General features: G+C 40.2%; 1 protein-coding gene across 1 annotated transcript in view; it reads right to left on the bottom strand.

Moving 5' to 3' along the window:
* The window catches only part of scfd2 (sec1 family domain containing 2), a 125,126-nt gene that overhangs the window by 105,719 nt on the left and 1,564 nt on the right, over nucleotides 1-17,843 (bottom strand). Inside the window, exons 2-3 of the mRNA XM_042483276.2 lie at nucleotides 17,571-17,739; nucleotides 3,761-3,888 (exon numbers count right to left, since the gene is read on the bottom strand). Coding sequence (XP_042339210.2) covers nucleotides 3,761-3,888; nucleotides 17,571-17,739 — 297 coding nt within the window. The remainder of the gene's footprint in view (nucleotides 1-3,760; nucleotides 3,889-17,570; nucleotides 17,740-17,843) is intronic.

Genomic DNA, 17,843 nt, shown 5'->3' with positions numbered 1-17,843 from the left:
TAATGTTCTTTTTCTAACCATAACGAGGTAGCTTTTGTGACTGAACCAAACCACACATTAACCACAGTGTTGTTGAAACAAAAAGTTTCGACATTAATGTTGAACTTATCTGCTTCATAATAATGTGCAAATGTAGCAAGTCTGTGGTTTGCAGAAACATACAATGGCAACATTTTTGTCTGTTTGAATATTGGTTAAAAATCGTTGTTTTTTCACTGAAGTTGATATCTATACATTGTGATCTATGATGATATTTTCTTTCATTACCCTGTGCAAATTTAAGATTAAACTTTTTACACCCCAAAGGATTGTCTTTTTGTCCTAAAAACTTACAGAATTATGTTCATAACCAAAATGGAACTAGATGAAGTGCAAAGCCTTTTTGCTATTCAACAAAACGCATTGTGATCGTCACTTAAATTATGATTAAAAAAGGAGTGATGACACTGTAAAATATGAATACTTATTCAAAACGATTGTGATATTACTCTCTCCAAAACCTCCCTGCTTGAAATGATGAATGCAATCAATTGTCTGCTCGAGCCTCACTCATCTCTGCTGCAAAAAGAGCAGTCTGCACCGCAGGAAGAGAGGCCCTGTCAACACATCTCATTTACACTGCAGTATCAGCGCACGCAATATATACACAAACCGTATAACCTTGTGAAGCACATGTGCATGCATACATACATACACACACAGATGAACAGATAAACGCACTTCTACGGACGATGAAACCAAAGCTGTCTAACTAATTCCCCGCTAAGAGCAAAAACACCCAAGATAAACACTGGACTCGCTGGACGCAACCACATACATAACCACACACACACACATGCGCGCGCGCACACACACACACACACACACACAGAGAGCGAGGGAATTTCATCATCCTATTGTGCTATGAGAAACCTGACGGGTCATACTTCGGCTCTGAGAAATGGATTATTTTCTCTGTCTCTCTCTGGATGATCTTATCCTGTTGAGATGAAAAGAAGCCAAGTGGAGTCAGTGTGTATGTGAGAATGCGGGGCCTGTAGTATCCCGATACAATATTTTCTCCACTGATCTGCATAAACCCGCCTGAGTGAGAATGCAGTGGAAAAATTCTCATCTCCTAGAGAGTGAGTGGGCACTGAGAGAGCAGATAGGTATTAAGGCTAAGCGTTTTGTGTTACTGGCTTTAGCCCGGTCTCATATGAGCGGAGCATGATGGATTGAGAACTCCGCCGGTGGTGCTGGTGGGCAGGATGGGAACCGTGGTGGGGGGTGCGCTGGGAGTTTAAGGAGGCTTCATGGAGTCTGGTCCTGTGCCAGTGGGGTATAAAGGTTTAGTGTGTGAGGACTCTGACGGTGCCCCATTCTCTCCTCGCTTGTCTCTTTCTCTTATCAGGGTTCATACACATTTTTATCAATAAATTTATGGCTTTTTCATGACTTTGAGGCAAATTTCAAGGCCATACACTCTCTGAAACAACCATCAATACTACTTGTTTATTCTTGTTCATTTCAGATTTTGAAAGAAGTTTTTTTTGGTCATTTTGAAAGAAAACATTTTGGTGATTTATTTACTTTTTTAAATTTTTGGTGATTTTTGAAGAAAAAAATCTTCAAGAAATTTAGCAATTTTCTTTGTTCTATGAAATGTTTTGGCATTGTTTTTCTTTTGAAATATTTGGGCTATTATTAAAGAGATTATTCTTGGAAATTATGGAAATTTCTTTTCTTCAATGTTTTTTGCTGATTTTCAAAGACAATATTTCATTTTTTGTTTTAAAAAAATACACATTTTGTTTACTCTGAAAAAAAAATTCCTTTAAAATAACTGGGCAATTATTGGGCAAAAGTGAAAATGTAGGTGATTTCTTTTCTTCAATGCATTTTTTGTGATTTTTTGAAGACAAAATGTGGCAATTTTTCTTTTCATTAAAAACTTTTTCATCAAAAAATTGGACGATTTTTAAAGAAAGAATTTTAAAAGAATTGTAATTTTTTTTTTACATTTTTAAAGAAAAAATATGGTGATTTTCTTTTTTTTTTTAATTTTTGGGAATTGATGATAAAAATCACCAAAAATCACACCATTTATTACGGTCAGAAACTCTAAAACTTTCTGAACTTTTTGAAAAAAGTTTTTTAAAACTTTTCCAGGCCTGGAAAATACTACTTGCACATTCCATGACTTTTACAGGCTTTTCATAACTGTACGGACCCTGTCTTGTTTTCTCTCTCAGGAAAGACATTAAGTCAACAGACTGTCAGTCTGCAGGCGGGAGCAGCTTTACTGCTCCACCTTCTCCATCCTTTCTTGCTTTCACTGTCACTCCTGATCTCTTTGATCTTTCTATTTCTGCACCTCTGTCCTCTGTTGTTGTGCATTTGTCTAAATACATCCACAGCGTAGCAGATTTATAGAGGGAGTGCTGTTTAGCACAAATGTGTGAAGGGAAACCACCCTGTGTACGCAGATGCTTGGCAGAGTGTGTGTGTGGATGTGTGTGTGACCTCCAACATATTACAACCTGCTTGTTACGAGAGACGAGACCTTCTTTACCTCACAGATTATAGGCACTTTGGGACCACAATGCCCCTCCCTTTTAACCCCCTCCCGCTCTGCCAGATGCTAACCTGCATATTAGTCCTGTGTGTGTTTGTGCGAGCGTAGTACAGCCATTACCAATGTGAGTCAGGGGGCAGTGGAAAGGTGAACGTGCACGAGGGCACTGTACGCTTGCGCGTGTAATGACTTTATTTTTGCGTGCCTACACATATTTTTACCCCTCACTTCAGCCCCCTTTGCTTCATTAACAAACAACAAAAGTTTTCGAAAGTAGCGCGTGTGTGCGTCTGTGTGTTTGAGTGTGTGTGTGTTTGTGTGTGTCATGCAGCCAACATGTGGTTCAGATTTCCTCTGGGGCCACATGGGCAAATACACAGCAAAGGCAGAGAAGTTGGGGCTCATTAGGGGGCGCTATGGTCCTGCTCCAAACACTAAACACACACTTCTCCCTAAAAATATATATAAATACCCACTCATGATGCTTTTATTTGATGTGGCCGTGTTTATTTATTTTTTTATGTGTACTTTGTTTGAACTGTAGCATTCTTTTTCTTATGTGTATATACAGTACACTGATTTCTTTCATTTATTTATAAAGATGTGGCTTGAATTTGTGTATATGCTTAAATCTGAAATGCATTTTTTTCAGCTGTTTTTAAGATTACTTTTTGGGGCTTTTTGCTTTTATTTGAGAAAGCAGTTTACACATGAAAGGGGGAAAGAGAAGGGATGACATGCAGCAAAGGGCCAAAGATGGAATCGAACCACTGCTGCAAGGACATAGCCTTTGTATATATGGGTACCCGCTCTATCAAGTGAGCTACATGGTGCCCTGCTGTGTTTTTACCAATAATTTGCATATTTTTTGGCATATTAGGTGCATTTGCTATATGCATTTAGCGTGTATAAATCATGTTTCTTTTAGCTGCATTTAAGGAGTACTTAACTTTTGGCGGATATATCATTTATATATATCGCTATTCTTCTGTTTGTTTACAAAATATTAACTGTATGTACCTTTGTGTACCTTCCTATATACATGTAGTCATGTTATGATAAACATAAATATGTTTGCTGAAAGAAACTGGACTGTATTTCTAATTTCTTGCCTTATGAAAATGCACTTTGTTGGCTCGATGAAAGGGCATTAAAAGCTTACATCTCTGTCTTTTTAAATGTTATTTAAATTCTGTTTCTTACCCATGCTCATCTTGATTGGCAGCTTCTCCTTGCTGGCTGCTTCCACTATGTGCCGCCGGACCTCCATCACCCCCTCTTTATGTTTATTGGTCAGCATGGCCTCCCATAGTGCCTGTGCTGCAGGTGACCTGGCAGAAAAAACAATCAAAGAGTTCATTTAGTCATCAGGGAGAAAAACAAAACTCTGTCAAAAGGCAGAGGTTTCCATTAACCCTCAAACTGAGCTAACTGAAATTGCAAATATAAAACGCACCAAATGGAAACGTACATTTTATTTAAAAAAACTCCCATTTATCACAAAGAAAGTTTTTACACATGCTTGAGTTGAGTTTTCAGGTGATTCGAAAAAGTCATGTTTTGGAAAACTGCAAAGGAAACACTTTTTTTGCTTTTATGGGTCACATGATGCTATGATTATATGCATGATGCAGCAGGTGCTACAAGAGGTGTTACTGCATTGCATAACTCTTCAAAAGTTGAGAGGATCATCTGGAAGTTTTAAAACCACAATTCCTCCGTGAAATCTTGGACTCTCCCAGAAATCCCTCATACGTGGCTGCTCCCACACATAAGGGGTTTGCCTTTACCTTATCACTCACATAACACACCTTCATCGCCTTTAATTGGAAATAATGACGGCTAGTGTAGTGGCTGCAATAGAAATAAACCTGCTAATGTTTTGAACATCCATCACCATGCTTCTTGGAAAGTTACCGCCAGAGGATAACGCAGTCATCTCGAAATTGTGTTGCATTGACATTTCAAAAATATCGCATAAGTTCTGCGTAAATCTATAATGGAAACCCCACTTACAGAAATGTACAGTGATTTTCAGCAAAAACAAGCACGTAGGACTCCGACTATAAACACAAAAGAGACAACACGGACGTGAGTGAGTGCTCGTCTCGGTGATGGAGAGCCTGGCAGGCGGGGACCAGTGACTACCCAGTGGGACCCCTCACAGGAAAAAGCTGAAATTAGCGAAGGGAGCATCAGGAATGTTCTCAATCCACCTCAAAATGTGCTGTGCCATCCTCACATCAGTGACAAAGCAGCAGAGCCTGGAGACCGGGCCTCCTCTTGATACCATCTCAGTCCCCCGTCTCATTATCCGCTAGGTTATGAAACACAGTGATCCACGTCTCTAATGGGAGGCTGAGGACGAGGCATGTGTGTAAGACTACAACCATCTGCCACGAGAAGTGGAAACAGCTTCGAGTCTTGCCATGAAAGAAACAAAGAGTGTCGCTGAGCAGCTTCATCATCATGAGCTTCAGAGAGTGACACTCTTTCTAATAAAATAATAATCTGATTTAGCTACAAACATGTTTCATATCTTTGTCGCCTTTGAAATTTCTTGCCCTGTTAAAAGACACTTTGTTGGCTCGATGAAAGGGCATCAAACGCTTACATCTCTGTCTGTGCCTTTGACAGCAAGACTGACAAGCGGACATGATCGCCTCCGTACTCTCAGGAGTGACCAGAAACTGAAGGGAGAACAAGACAAAGACAGAAAGAAGGGTCTGAGGACAGAGAGAGAGAGAGGGAAGGTAGGAGGGAGCTCGTTGACAAATCCACTCTGTTTTTCTTTTTCTTTCCTTTTTTTCTCTACTTTTTTCTTCTCTCGCCTTTTCTCCTTTCTAACTGCCATGTGTTTAATATCAGATGTAATCTGTTCCAGACCTTGGGCTGGGGCTTGATGGGGAGGAGAGGGGCTCACACTGGGACGCCCGCCATCTTCACACTAGAACCAGACACAAAGACTGGCGAACACGACTCAGCCCCGGACAAGAGCCGAGAGTATAAACTCATACAGTTAAAAAAAAAGAAAAAAGACAAAGAGACTGAAAATAAATGAGGTATTTAATAAAAATCTCTTTGTTTGCTTAAGTGTGATTAAGACATGGATATAAAGTATTGAAGCTTTTGGTCAACAGCTCTGACATGGTGTCATCTCTGGAAACACTCTTAATCTTTTAGAAAAACACCTCCTACGCACTTGATTATAACTGCTATGATTACGCAAAACATTAAGTCTCACATACTTGTCATGGTTGAAATACCAATAGTGTGACCAGACTATATGTGAGCAGGCATGTGTGTGAGTGCACATGCATCTGTTTATGTTTGCACACAACTCGTGCATCCTTGTGTGTGTTCTTGGACAACGCAGCGCCTCAGTAAAAAGTAGATAAAATATGGTTTTAATTTGGCTTTTTGCCCCCACACCCCCCCCCCTCCCCTCCCTGAGGGCCCTCTCCCCTGATGCTATCCCTGGGGCATTTGGTCAGACGAAGGCGGGGGTTTGAGCTGGGCCAAGGGGTGAGGGGTGAGGTTTATACTGGCAGGGTGCGAGACAGGCTCCATAACCAGCCAGGAGCCTTGTTGAGTAACTCTACTATGGAAGAGAGGAGGGTGGGAGGGGGGCTGGGAATGTGGAGCGCGTGTCGTTGGCCATCTGCGAGCGTTAAGTGCAGTGTGGCTGTGTGTGTTAAAAAAGCAGCTCAGATTAGACTGAAGGGGGCAGTCTTGCTCTTGACTTGCGTACACCACAGTGGATGTCCTCTCTGGTTTGCTTGGACTCACTGAGTGGGTGTGTTTGGTGAGTTTGGGGGCTTTTGTGCCCAAAATTCCACTACATGTGTAATGAGCGCTGTACCATTAAAACGCACTAAAGTCCTGTAACCTGAAGAAAGATGTGCGTACCACGAGAAAAAATGAACACGTACCCTCATTAAAGTGATGAAATACCTCTGACCGGGTCCAAGTCATTAATGGGTGTGGGGGTGAGGAGGGGGATAGTGTTCCTGGAAGCGCATGATGCAGCAGAAAAGAATGGCTCTGACCGTTCTGACTCAGGATTTCTTAAATTTACTCCCCATCCTGTGGCCCCTTCAGAATTTGGAAGAACATACGTGTGTATGTGTACACACTCATTTCAGTGTTTATTTCTTTACTCTGGCTTTCACTCACACACATGAGGAAACGTGTACCGCAAAACAGTATTCATAACATGATTCAGAGTGAGTCATACTACATACATACTGTATGATTGATGAGGCCTCCTGGAGGGGTGGCAAAAATGTCTTTAATCCCCTGAAACCTGAGCAAATTGGCTTAATTTCTTTCAAATACATGTGGAGACAGCAATGAGTAACTGGACAATACAAATACACAAAATTAGCAAGAAATTTGTAAAGAGTTACAAGAAAATTACCTGAAAAATTTGAAAAAAAGAAAAATAGCTTTAAAAAAATTAGGAAATCACTTGGAAAACACGCTATAGATATAAAAATGTAATTAACTTTAAGCTTTTCCTAATTTCTTGCAACCTGCAGGAAATTTCTATGCACGTTGCATTTTTAGCCATGTTTTCAAAAGATATCAAACCACTTTGCTCAGGTTTCAAAGGTTTAAATGACTGTAAAAAAGTGTCTGAATGTCGCACAATAAACTGATGTCAATCCCTGTCTTAAAGGATTAAGGGTCAGTTCAAACAAAAATCACCCACATCTTCTAACTTGTCTTTAGTAGTATTTAGCTTGATGACTTTATTTGACCACTTGCAGATATGTCTTTGACACTCCATAAAGAATAATTCTAGTGCAGAAAGAAATTTAGATGAAAATTGTAAAGTACATTTTATGGAAGTAAGGAGACTTACTTTATTGTTTATTTATTAAGGTATTTTTAAACATTTTTTCTTCATGCAGGATTTGCCAAAAAACTATGTATAGACTCATAAAGTAATCTCTCTCAATCATAACTTATGAATGGTAAATGGACTGCATTTATATAGTGCTTTTCTAGTCTTAGCAACCACTCAAAGTGTTTTACAACACAAGCACCATTCACACACACACACACACACACACACACACACACACACACACACACACACACAGGTGGCCGAGGCACACTACAAGTGTGTGGCAGTGTATTTATCTGCAGAGACTCTGCCCTCTGACTGCATTTTCTTATTTTCATCTTATTTTGCTTGTTCTTGACATTTCTGGGCACAGCACACAGGTAAGGTTAGGACTAGTAGCAACCATTCCTTAAAAATAAATGGGAAACAGACTGGAATGAACCAATTTAAGGAGGAAACTTGGCAGAGAATAACACAGGTAATCTCCTCTGCTGCAATATGTCTTTGGCATGCACTTATACAGTTCAGAGCTGTGCAGCGTCTGCACTGGACTACAGTCAAACTTTCTAAGATTAAAGCCAACATTGATCCCACATGTGATGGTTGCTCCAGCCGCTCTATTGCACACATTTTGGACATGTCCAAGGCTTTAGACATTTTGGAAAACCACCTTTCCTAAAATATTTGGAAAACAGTTGAGCCATCTCCATTCATTGCACTGTTTGGTGTCGCCCTGGTAGACGCCACTCTCGATAGTTGGGAAATCAGCCTGTTGAGGCCTTTTGTTGTGTTCTGGCCAAGAGATTGATATTGTTTACATGGAAAAACCCTGTTCTACAAACATTTAGTCACTGGATCAGTGAAGTCATATACCATCTTAAACTGGAGAAGATTGGATATACTGTCAGTGGGTATACTTTGAAATTTTCATACTATTTTGCAGCCTCTTTACCTTTTGCTGTGAATATGGAAGCTAATGGCATGACACTGTAACCCTTCCGGCTATGCATAATGGGTATATGTGTATGTCTGGTATGAGATGGGGGATGAGTCATTTTTTAATTTATTTTTTCTTTAGTTGTACCTGTTTGGACCTGTGATATGATGTGAAAAAAAACCAATAAAAAGACCTATCATGACCATTAGCAGCACGCATCCAAGAGGAAGCTAAAAAAATCACAGACACAGCAAAAAAAAAACCGCAAATATAATGTTAGCGAGGCGAAATACCAAGTGGACACAGCTCATTCCAAAACAAGAGTAAATCTAAGGAAGGGAGCTCTAACTCTCTAACTTTCTGGCGATGCTGTTTAAAATTTCTGCATGGCATATTTTTAATGTTCTAAGCACGACAAGTGAAAGCAAACTGATGTAAATTGTATTGCAGTAGTGGCAGAAATGTTTAAATTTAGTTAAAGATTTCTGCAAATAAAATCAAACCATTTGCATGGCGAGATAACACTACAGTGGAGGTAAATGTGAAAAAGCTATTCTGGTTGCTTTTGACTTTGTAGTTCTACATGGCTTATCACTTGGACAGCTGAGAAACTTCATACTGCTAAACAAAACTCATAAATATTGGACACCACTTTGTATATGGACAACAAGTCACATCCAGAAAACTACAGCAATGCTATCAAAAGTATCAGAAACAAGGTGCAGATGAATCAGGTGATGTGTGCCTGGACTTTCCAACAAGTCAACACGTAACAGATTCAGCCTAATAGGTTTGTGCAAGGTCAGCCTGATCCCTGAGTAAGTTAATTTATGAAGTGTGTTTAATGGGGCAAAACACTGTCGGTTTCCTGTAAACATCCTCATGTACATGAGAGGGAGAGAGAGGTGGACTAAAACCAGACCTGGCCTTGAGTGTCTGTGTGTCCTGGCAAGAGGGACAAATGACCTAGCGGAGTTTTCATATGGAAAGAAAAAGAAGGAAGAGGAGTTCTGCAGGAAGTGAGGAGAGGAAGGGAGATACAAACTCAAAATTAAACGCGACCAATGCAGACGTATCAAGAGCTCATTGACCATTCTTATTCAGTAACAACTCATATCTACTATACTTAAAAAAACAAAAGAAAACAGTTAAGTATCTTTGTTAACACCCATTTATATATTTGAATAAAGAAATCTGTTACGACACTAATTGCAACTGTAAGAAATGTTCTTAAATTAACACTAGAGGTGTTTTACAGGGATAGTTCAACCCAAAATTAAAATTCATTTAGTTTCTTCTCACCCCTATGCCAATGGAAAGTTGGGCAGGTTGTTTGAAAAACTTAGCTGGTGCCATGTTTTTAGCCTTGTTGTAGCCTGCAGCTCCGAGTACGGGAGCTGCGTTTAAGTTTATTCATGCTATTTTATTTTTTTTGAAAGTTTGAATCCTGGTCACCATTTGCTTCAATTGTTTGGGGAGATGAGTTCAAGGCCTTTCCCTGTGTAACTCTGGCAGTTTTGTGGACTAAAAAACTGATCACTGAATTTCCATTTTTGGATGAACTGCCCTTTTAAGTACAAGTATATGTTTATATGTAACATTTATAGGGTAAGATTATGTACATCTACAGAGAAAAAGCAAGGGCAAAAAGAAATTATAAAATCTGGTGCTGTCTGCTTTTATAAAATGTTCATGTGAGATAATGTCAAATTATTCATAAACAAATGTTAGAAACTTTCTTCCCTCAGTGTAGAGAGAATGGTAAAATATGGGAGAAGGTGAGAAATGAAAGGCTGTATGGGGGGTGATGCGGGAGTCTCTTCCTCTCCTCATGCATCTTTGCTAGTTTACCATTTCAAATGAAAGCCAACAGTGGGGGCTCTTTGAAGGAGTGGGACTGGAGGATGTAAAGTGCCATCTTTGGGGGGTGTTTTATCATCTTACTGAATAAATGCACGCACACTTTCCCAAACAGAAAGCGCCTTCTGCAGAGAATATCAAATGACAGAGAAGAAGACGGCATACAAGACAGAATAGGTTATGTTATCTTGGTCTTGATGGGAACACGGAGTACAAGTTGTTCAGGTGAAAGTAATCTACTTGATTGATGTACTGTGGGGTTTGAGGATGAGATACCTTCTACACTGGGGGGAGAAAACAGAGTTAGGCAGCAGAAGAAACAGAGACACAACATCTGAAAACGGGCCAGGGGATATGTCAGCTCACTGAATCCAGAGATATGGCTAAATCCCTGCATCTCCTATAAATAACTACCAAAATCGACAGATATGAACTCCGCTTATCTCTGTGTGAGTTATCATTGACCTTTGGGGTAGTCTTGATAAAATCAGTGTGATAAATTATTAGATGAAAGCGACCAAACTCTGTTGCTCTCGCACAGATGCACTACGCTCAAAGAATAGCTCTTTGAAACTGTGATTATTTTAGTCACAAATTGATTCTTACTTTAAGCTGTCTTTTCTAACTTTCAGAAACTGGAACTTTTTGAGACAGATGATGTGTGAAAAAAATCATAATCCTTTGCCTCCTTGAATGTCTTGTAGAGCTTCTGAGGGCACGGTCACACATGAATGAATGCAGACTGACTACTGCCTGTTAAGGTGATAGCTTAGCTGGCTTGCAAATAAAAATGCTGTTGTTGTACGTGAATCCTACACTATCCAATAAATACAACAAAATATGATGGTACTGGTACATTTTCACATTTCCTTTCATTACATTTCTGTCTCCTGACTCACTGCCAGCCACGTGGAATCGATCATGTGGGGTAGTTTGTATTTTTCATTGTCTTTATCATACAATATCAGCCGGTTAAACATGGTAACAATCAATGTCTCATCCACACATGCTTCTTTGCTGTTGGTGAGGCTGCACTGATCAAAGTTCATCACAGCTGACATGATGTGACGATGCAAATTTGCTTCCCCCTGAAGCAAATGTTTTAATCCCCTCTCTTCTCACACTGAATAGAAGTGAACTGAATGGGTATGGGTAACCGTGTGTGTGACCGTGCCCTGATGAAACTTAGTGCAACGAACACAACCAATCTCAGGAGTCTCTGATGCAGACGTCAATCACTGCTTCTAAACTGAGGTCAGACTGTCAAACCTGGCAGCACTGATCAAATATGAATCAAGATTCTGGTTAGTGTATTGCTTATTACCCACAAACGTTTTCAAAAGTATATTTTAATGCACCGTAGCTGTAAAATGAGAAAGTTTGTATGACCAGACCACCATGTTGAAACAGCTGAGCTGAAACAAAACATCCCCCGCCGGAATAACACTTAATTCATAATGTGAAACGGCTTTATTTAGTGTTTTAGCGGTTTAAATCCATAAAAGAGCCATCTATGGCTAGTTAAGCTCCAGGTAAAAACCTCAAACATTGAAGGAAGTTTCAGCTGGTTGCAATCTGCAGTCCTTACCAATAAATGCCTCATCTCCTTAAATCTTACGTACTGTTCCTTTAAGTATGGCATAGCTGCAATAACCATCAAGAGCAAAGTTTTCTTATGGAGAAGAAAAAGCACTTTTCTGAGGGCATGACTACCTGCACTTCCTGTGTGGTGTAACACACACACACACACACGCACGCACGCACGCACGCACGCACGCACGCACGCACGCACACACACACACACACTCTATAACAGGGGTTCTCAAACTTAATATTCAAAGGTCAGAATTTGATCTCTTTTCAAGGCTAAAAGTTCAGCACGATTGGTGATAAGCCAGAGACTTTTATGAAATGTGTTCTTTTATTAAAATCAAACACACGGGCTTCATGCTAAATTGGGGCAAAATGAACGCATATTTCTCTCGGTTTTCTTGGTCAACTTTTCTTTTCTTTGCAAATTTGGATAGTGACATCCGAACCGCATTAGCGACTTAATGTAAACTGACAGAAGACGTAGAAGTCTTGCTTTCACGTGTCTGCAGGACAGAACACAAATTCCCATTAGCCATTAACTAACTTGCTAATTCTGAATGGAGGCTAGTTAACCGACCCTTGAACATGATGATGACTTAAACGTCATAAGCTTGCTGGATGTCACTGTTGCCATGACAACAATGTCAAACAGGGAAATGATTATGTTAAAGGCTTAATCTCAAGCCAGGGTCGCTGTAACAATCTTCAAATAGACTTTATTCTACAAAACTGACAATTTATTGATAAGAATAAAGCATTTTTCAATATAGGAAACATACACTTTTATTGCATTGTATTGCATCCCTCGGAGGTGTGGGCTGGGTTCATATTGACACGTCGTCTGGTCTGGACTTTGAGAACGTCTGCTCTATAACCACTGCGATTAGTTTCCCACAGACTAACATTTATCATCAGCTGCAGCTTCATTTATGGTGAGAGTGGAACATGGAAAGCAGTTACTGTGAGAATGAAGTTTTCAACAAGATACAATGTAAGGAGCCCTCTGTTTGGCCAGAATCAATATCCTGTGTGCCACTGTTTATAAGAGCTTGTGTTCCTGTTCAAACAAACCTTGTAATCCTCAAAACATACTCAATAAGCAGGCCTGTACTGAGCCAATTCTATACTGTGCTGTAAGTAATAATGGAGTAGAGTTGTTGTTAACCTATAAATCACTTGAAAGACACCAAATATAAGTAAGTTCAATATAGCAAAACAATCTCTACCCAATAAGGAGCCACCATAGGATGAATACAGCCAGTTATTTATTCGTGGTGGGGTAAAAACAGGGCTAGCTGTCCTCAGCTGTCTGTCATTTGCTCTTTCCTCTCCACACTCCGATATCTCTGCTGTTTTTGTTACTTTTCCCATACAGCCTGCACTCAAAGAAGCATGCATGGCTTTTTATTCATGCTCCTATTTCCCAGCTAGGACAGAAATAGGTGTTTTCCCTCCTTCCTGGTGGTACACATGGAATAGAGCTGGGCAGATTTGAGGAGATGGCAGCCTGGTGGTGTTTTCTTATGGCAGGGTGCGGTCGATTGCTCTGCCTGGCTCGAGCTCAGCAGCTCCTGAGGCAGACCCAGAGCACCTTGGCCACCCGTACTCGGTGCCGCCCGCAGGCACACACACTCCCACCACAGGATCAAGGTCGAAGGCGGCCAGATGACGGGGGTGCAGGGTTCAGTGTGAGACTGAGGGAAACTTGGTGCCCTCTGCCAATGGGGTTCATATGTGCTCCTCAGGATCACAGGAGCCGTGCAGCCAAGCACAGCAAATTATACTGACTGGGGCTGGAAGGTACCTGACCACAAACACAGCCCTTCCACTGGCACTTTCACTCCTCCTATGCATAAATCTGTACATCCTGGCATTATTTAATGGCTTTAAAAAAATGCCTTGGTGCAGGAGTGGAGAACAAAAAAACAGCCCTGGCAAAATGTCTGTGTGTGCCTACACACCCACACAAAGTATACTTTCTCTCCCCAACCACAGAGTGAAAGTCAGGTTGTCGGATAAGGAAAATTCACACCAGGTTATGAAATACAATACGACGGTAATTGCAAAGTAAGTGTGGGGTCTTGACGGGAGAGCTAGAATCAACAACCACCCACAGAATGTTTAAGACACAGTAATCTATAAAAATATCCTGGAATTACTGAGGGAAATATCACACAAAAGGTCCAAATCAGGTCTGCACCTAATATTTAAAGGCTTGAGCTGGTCTACACAACAAAACCAATCAAAACACACTGTGGGCTGAGCTAAAAATAGCTCAACAAAACATACGTGTATAAACATTCAGTAGGAGGGAACTTGTTATACAGACAATGAAACCACACAGAGCCAGTAGGGTCTGGTGCTTTGCACAGTTCACATGATGCAAAGAAAACAATCAGTTTTAGAAATGTGTGCTTTTGTATCTTTTGTAGAATTAGGGGAGATTAATGCAAAAGAGCAGCACACCTCTAAAACCTTAAATATATTAGAGTGATTGACATAGAAAGCTGTGTGTGGTGGGCTGCACACTTAAAGGCAGTAAAATAAAGTGGGAACTTAAGGAGTCTTTTTTCTTGCAGTGTCTCAGCAGCTCTTCAATCTCCTAAACATCTGCGATAAGGTTCAACTGGGCCATCTGCTCAGAGATAGCACAGGCAATAAGACTCCTGCTGATCCGGCTGGCCCCTGATCGGACACGTACTCCACACAAACAAAGCCCCCGCCGCATTACTTATTACTTCCAGCTACACTTCTTCGTCTTGTCTGTTTGCGTCCGAGCACCTGCTAGAGCGTGTATCGGTCATGGAGATGCTGTGAGATAAGCTGTTTGGCTGAGACTTGTATTTGGGGGGAAAGATCTGGAACACTGATTGCAAACATTGCTGCAGGGACCTCGACCTCTGCACAGTCACCAATCCCAATCTCTCATCCATGATCCTATACTTAACTCTGTAGACAAGGGAGTAAGCTTGTTGCTGCAGCATCAACATTAGTGGAGGAAGCATTCAGAGCCTTTACTTAAGTATAAGTACTAATACAACACTGTAAAAATATTCTGTTACTGGCAAAAGCCCTGCAAACATTGCTGGTTGACTGAAGTTATCAGTGACCATATTTAACAAAAATACATCAAAATACATTAAAACATCTCTTTACAAACTCAAACATAACTCTTGCACTACAATCCCAGTCATAGTCAAATCCTTCAGCCTTTTTATTTATCAATTTTTCACTTTCACTAAGCATACGACTGGATAAATCAAACTAGGATTATACTGCACGAGTTGTGTGAAAGTTTGTTTCTCTTTAGTTTTGCTGTTGTTAAACATGACAAACATTTACTTCTACTAATCAACAGTATTTGACATTTTTGGATTCTTTGTTCATCGGAGGCTGGCAAAAAAAAGTTTTTTTTCACAAGTCAAAAGCACCACGGTATGAGTATTAGATATATAATTGTTCATTTTGTGAATGAAGTATTCCTTTGAGTACAGTATTTGAGTAAATGTTTTATCCTTCTACAGAGAGTACTTAGCTGTGTTCTTGCAGCTGAAACATTCAGAGCAGCTAAAAACTCGAGCAATGCATTTGTGGGTATGTAGGTATCTGGCTGACCCGCCCCAGACTTCAGCTCTGCATACGCGGGTCGGTGCAACCTGCCCCTGCTGTGCTCACATTATCTGCTACAATACACACTGACTAAACAGCACCGAAAACAAAGATCTTAGAGTGCTTCCATTACAACAGAACCTCCCACACAACTGCAAACAGTCCCTGCTAGAACCCATGTAAGCCTCTTCATGAACTCCATGCGGCCAGACACACTGCATGACAGCTCCGGCCACTAAACTCTTCTTCTAAGTCAAAGTCTTTTCCTCCTGCAACCACATGAAGGGGCAAAGCGGGAGTGGAACACATGATGTAGGACTAATCCCTGCCATGTACAACAGCCCCACCGCAGGCACCGAACACGTGCATCTGCACAGCCAAGACAAGGCAAGCTTCACTGAACCACTGGCACATAATGCTGGTCATGTGCCACTCAACTCACTCAGCGGGGGACGGCTCTGTCTGGTGAGTTTGTCTTTGTGCATATGTGTGTTTAGCCAGGTGGGAAAAGTATGTAAAATGTATATTGTGGTTGTGTCAGCAGTAGGGAGAAGTTCCAATGGCCACCACATCCAATGTGGATCCTGTTCAAAGTTGGCAAAACACTCACATTCATCTTCATTCTCCACCACAAAACCACCTAAAAAGATCTGATGATGAGATGCTTCCAAACCCCTAAAGAATAAGAATTATTTCCATTTTTATAGGATAAATATTTTATATATCTCAGTATAGGTACAACATGCATTTGTCAAGCTCCTCAGTATTTCTGGATGACATCTTAACTATATTTCATATATACTGACAATCATTCACAATCACATTCACACCTAGAGACTCAAATTAACCTAACCTGCATGTTTTGGGATTTCGGGAGAAAACTGGAGCACTCAGACAGAACACACAGCAGTGTGGTCCCTCTAAATGACACACAAAAGAAAGAATGTGCAAACCTCACAAAGAAAAGCCAAGTCAGGCCGGCAGGTTCGAGCCCTGGAACTACTTGTTTTGTGTGTTGTTTTTTAGTTTTTTTAAACTTAATTCATTTAATATCGAATTATTCTAATTCCTAATTATTTGAATGCTTTCTTGTAGCTGACAGTACAAAAACACATTTTATGAGCCTGCTGGGTCTTTTGTGCTCTCCTAATGGGAAACATTGTTCTATATATGCGAACCTTAGAATGAAATGTGCAATTTTAAAACACAAGCTATAGCTGGAGGGGAGGAAACTGCATGGAATAATGGATCTGTTGGAAAACAGTACATAATTGCAGATTATTATTTTCTTGAAAAAATTAATAGTTTGTTCAAAATAACATCAGAACTGAAAAATGCCAGTTTTCATCACAGTCTCCAAGGTGATGTCTCAACTGTCTGGTTTATGTGTGACCAACAATCCAAAACCCAAAGGTATTCAACTGATAATGTTATGCAGGAAATTCTCACATATTAGAAGATAAAACCATAAAATATTTGGGGTGTCTGTTAAAAAATGGACTAAAGCCACTATTAATTATTAATGGACTAATTGTCGCAGCTTTAGTAGAGTGATAAAGATCACACCTTCCATGTGCCCCAGATGGGAACAAAATCACTGATTAGTGCATTAAATATTAAAATCATAAACCCCACCCTTGAAAAACAAATATAAAAATGGGGCTTAAACACAAAATAACAAGACTGCAGAGGAGATAAACTTCAATTTTCCCTTTTTAACTTCTCATACTGGGTGTTGGATATTACAGTTAGGTGAACAACCAAAACTCTGGATATGAAAAATTACATACATGCATAGTCAACTCGACTGAAATGTAGGTGCAACATGTACAGGTGTAAAGCAAACTGCAAAATTCTCTTTCCACAAAAAAATTTGAAAATTTGTTGTCAAGTTGCTAGTACTGTCTGATTACTTACTAAACTGTGATGTTTTATTTACTTTTTTCCCGACCTGTATGTCCCTCATCTCATTGTGTTATCTTCCTCTTCACGGATGATGTACATTCATCATTTTTTGTTAGTCACCACATTTTTTCTTTAATGGGTCGTGTTGAAATCTTAAAACTTAAAACAGCTGTGTGTATATTTAATACAAATTCACTTAAAACTTGCTATTGCTATAAACAAAACATGGTCAAATCTTTTAGAAAAAATGCACTCACTGGGTCTGAGCGAGGCAGCCGGGGGCCAGGGTGGTCTCGGAGTGAGGTGTTCGCTGCAGACTCGTGAGCTCCAGCATGTCAACCTGTACGTCTGTCACATGACCAGGCAACGGTTTGAGCATAGTGAGGATCTTCTCCACCAGGTTATCACCATGGTGACCAACAGCTCCTGAAAACCAAAAATGACCAAACAGGAACAGCTGTCAGTGACATATCAACAATATATCAATATTTTTATACTAAATACTGCTCACACACATTCTTCATGCAGTC

This window comes from Plectropomus leopardus, chromosome 5 (genome assembly GCF_026936395.1).
Source record: "Plectropomus leopardus strain MGB_pleo_1.0 chromosome 5, ASM2693639v1, whole genome shotgun sequence".
Classification (NCBI taxonomy): domain Eukaryota; kingdom Metazoa; phylum Chordata; class Actinopteri; order Perciformes; family Serranidae; genus Plectropomus; species Plectropomus leopardus.
The sequence above is the reverse complement of the archived record's forward strand: the minus strand, read 5'-3'. Positions and strand labels throughout refer to the sequence as shown.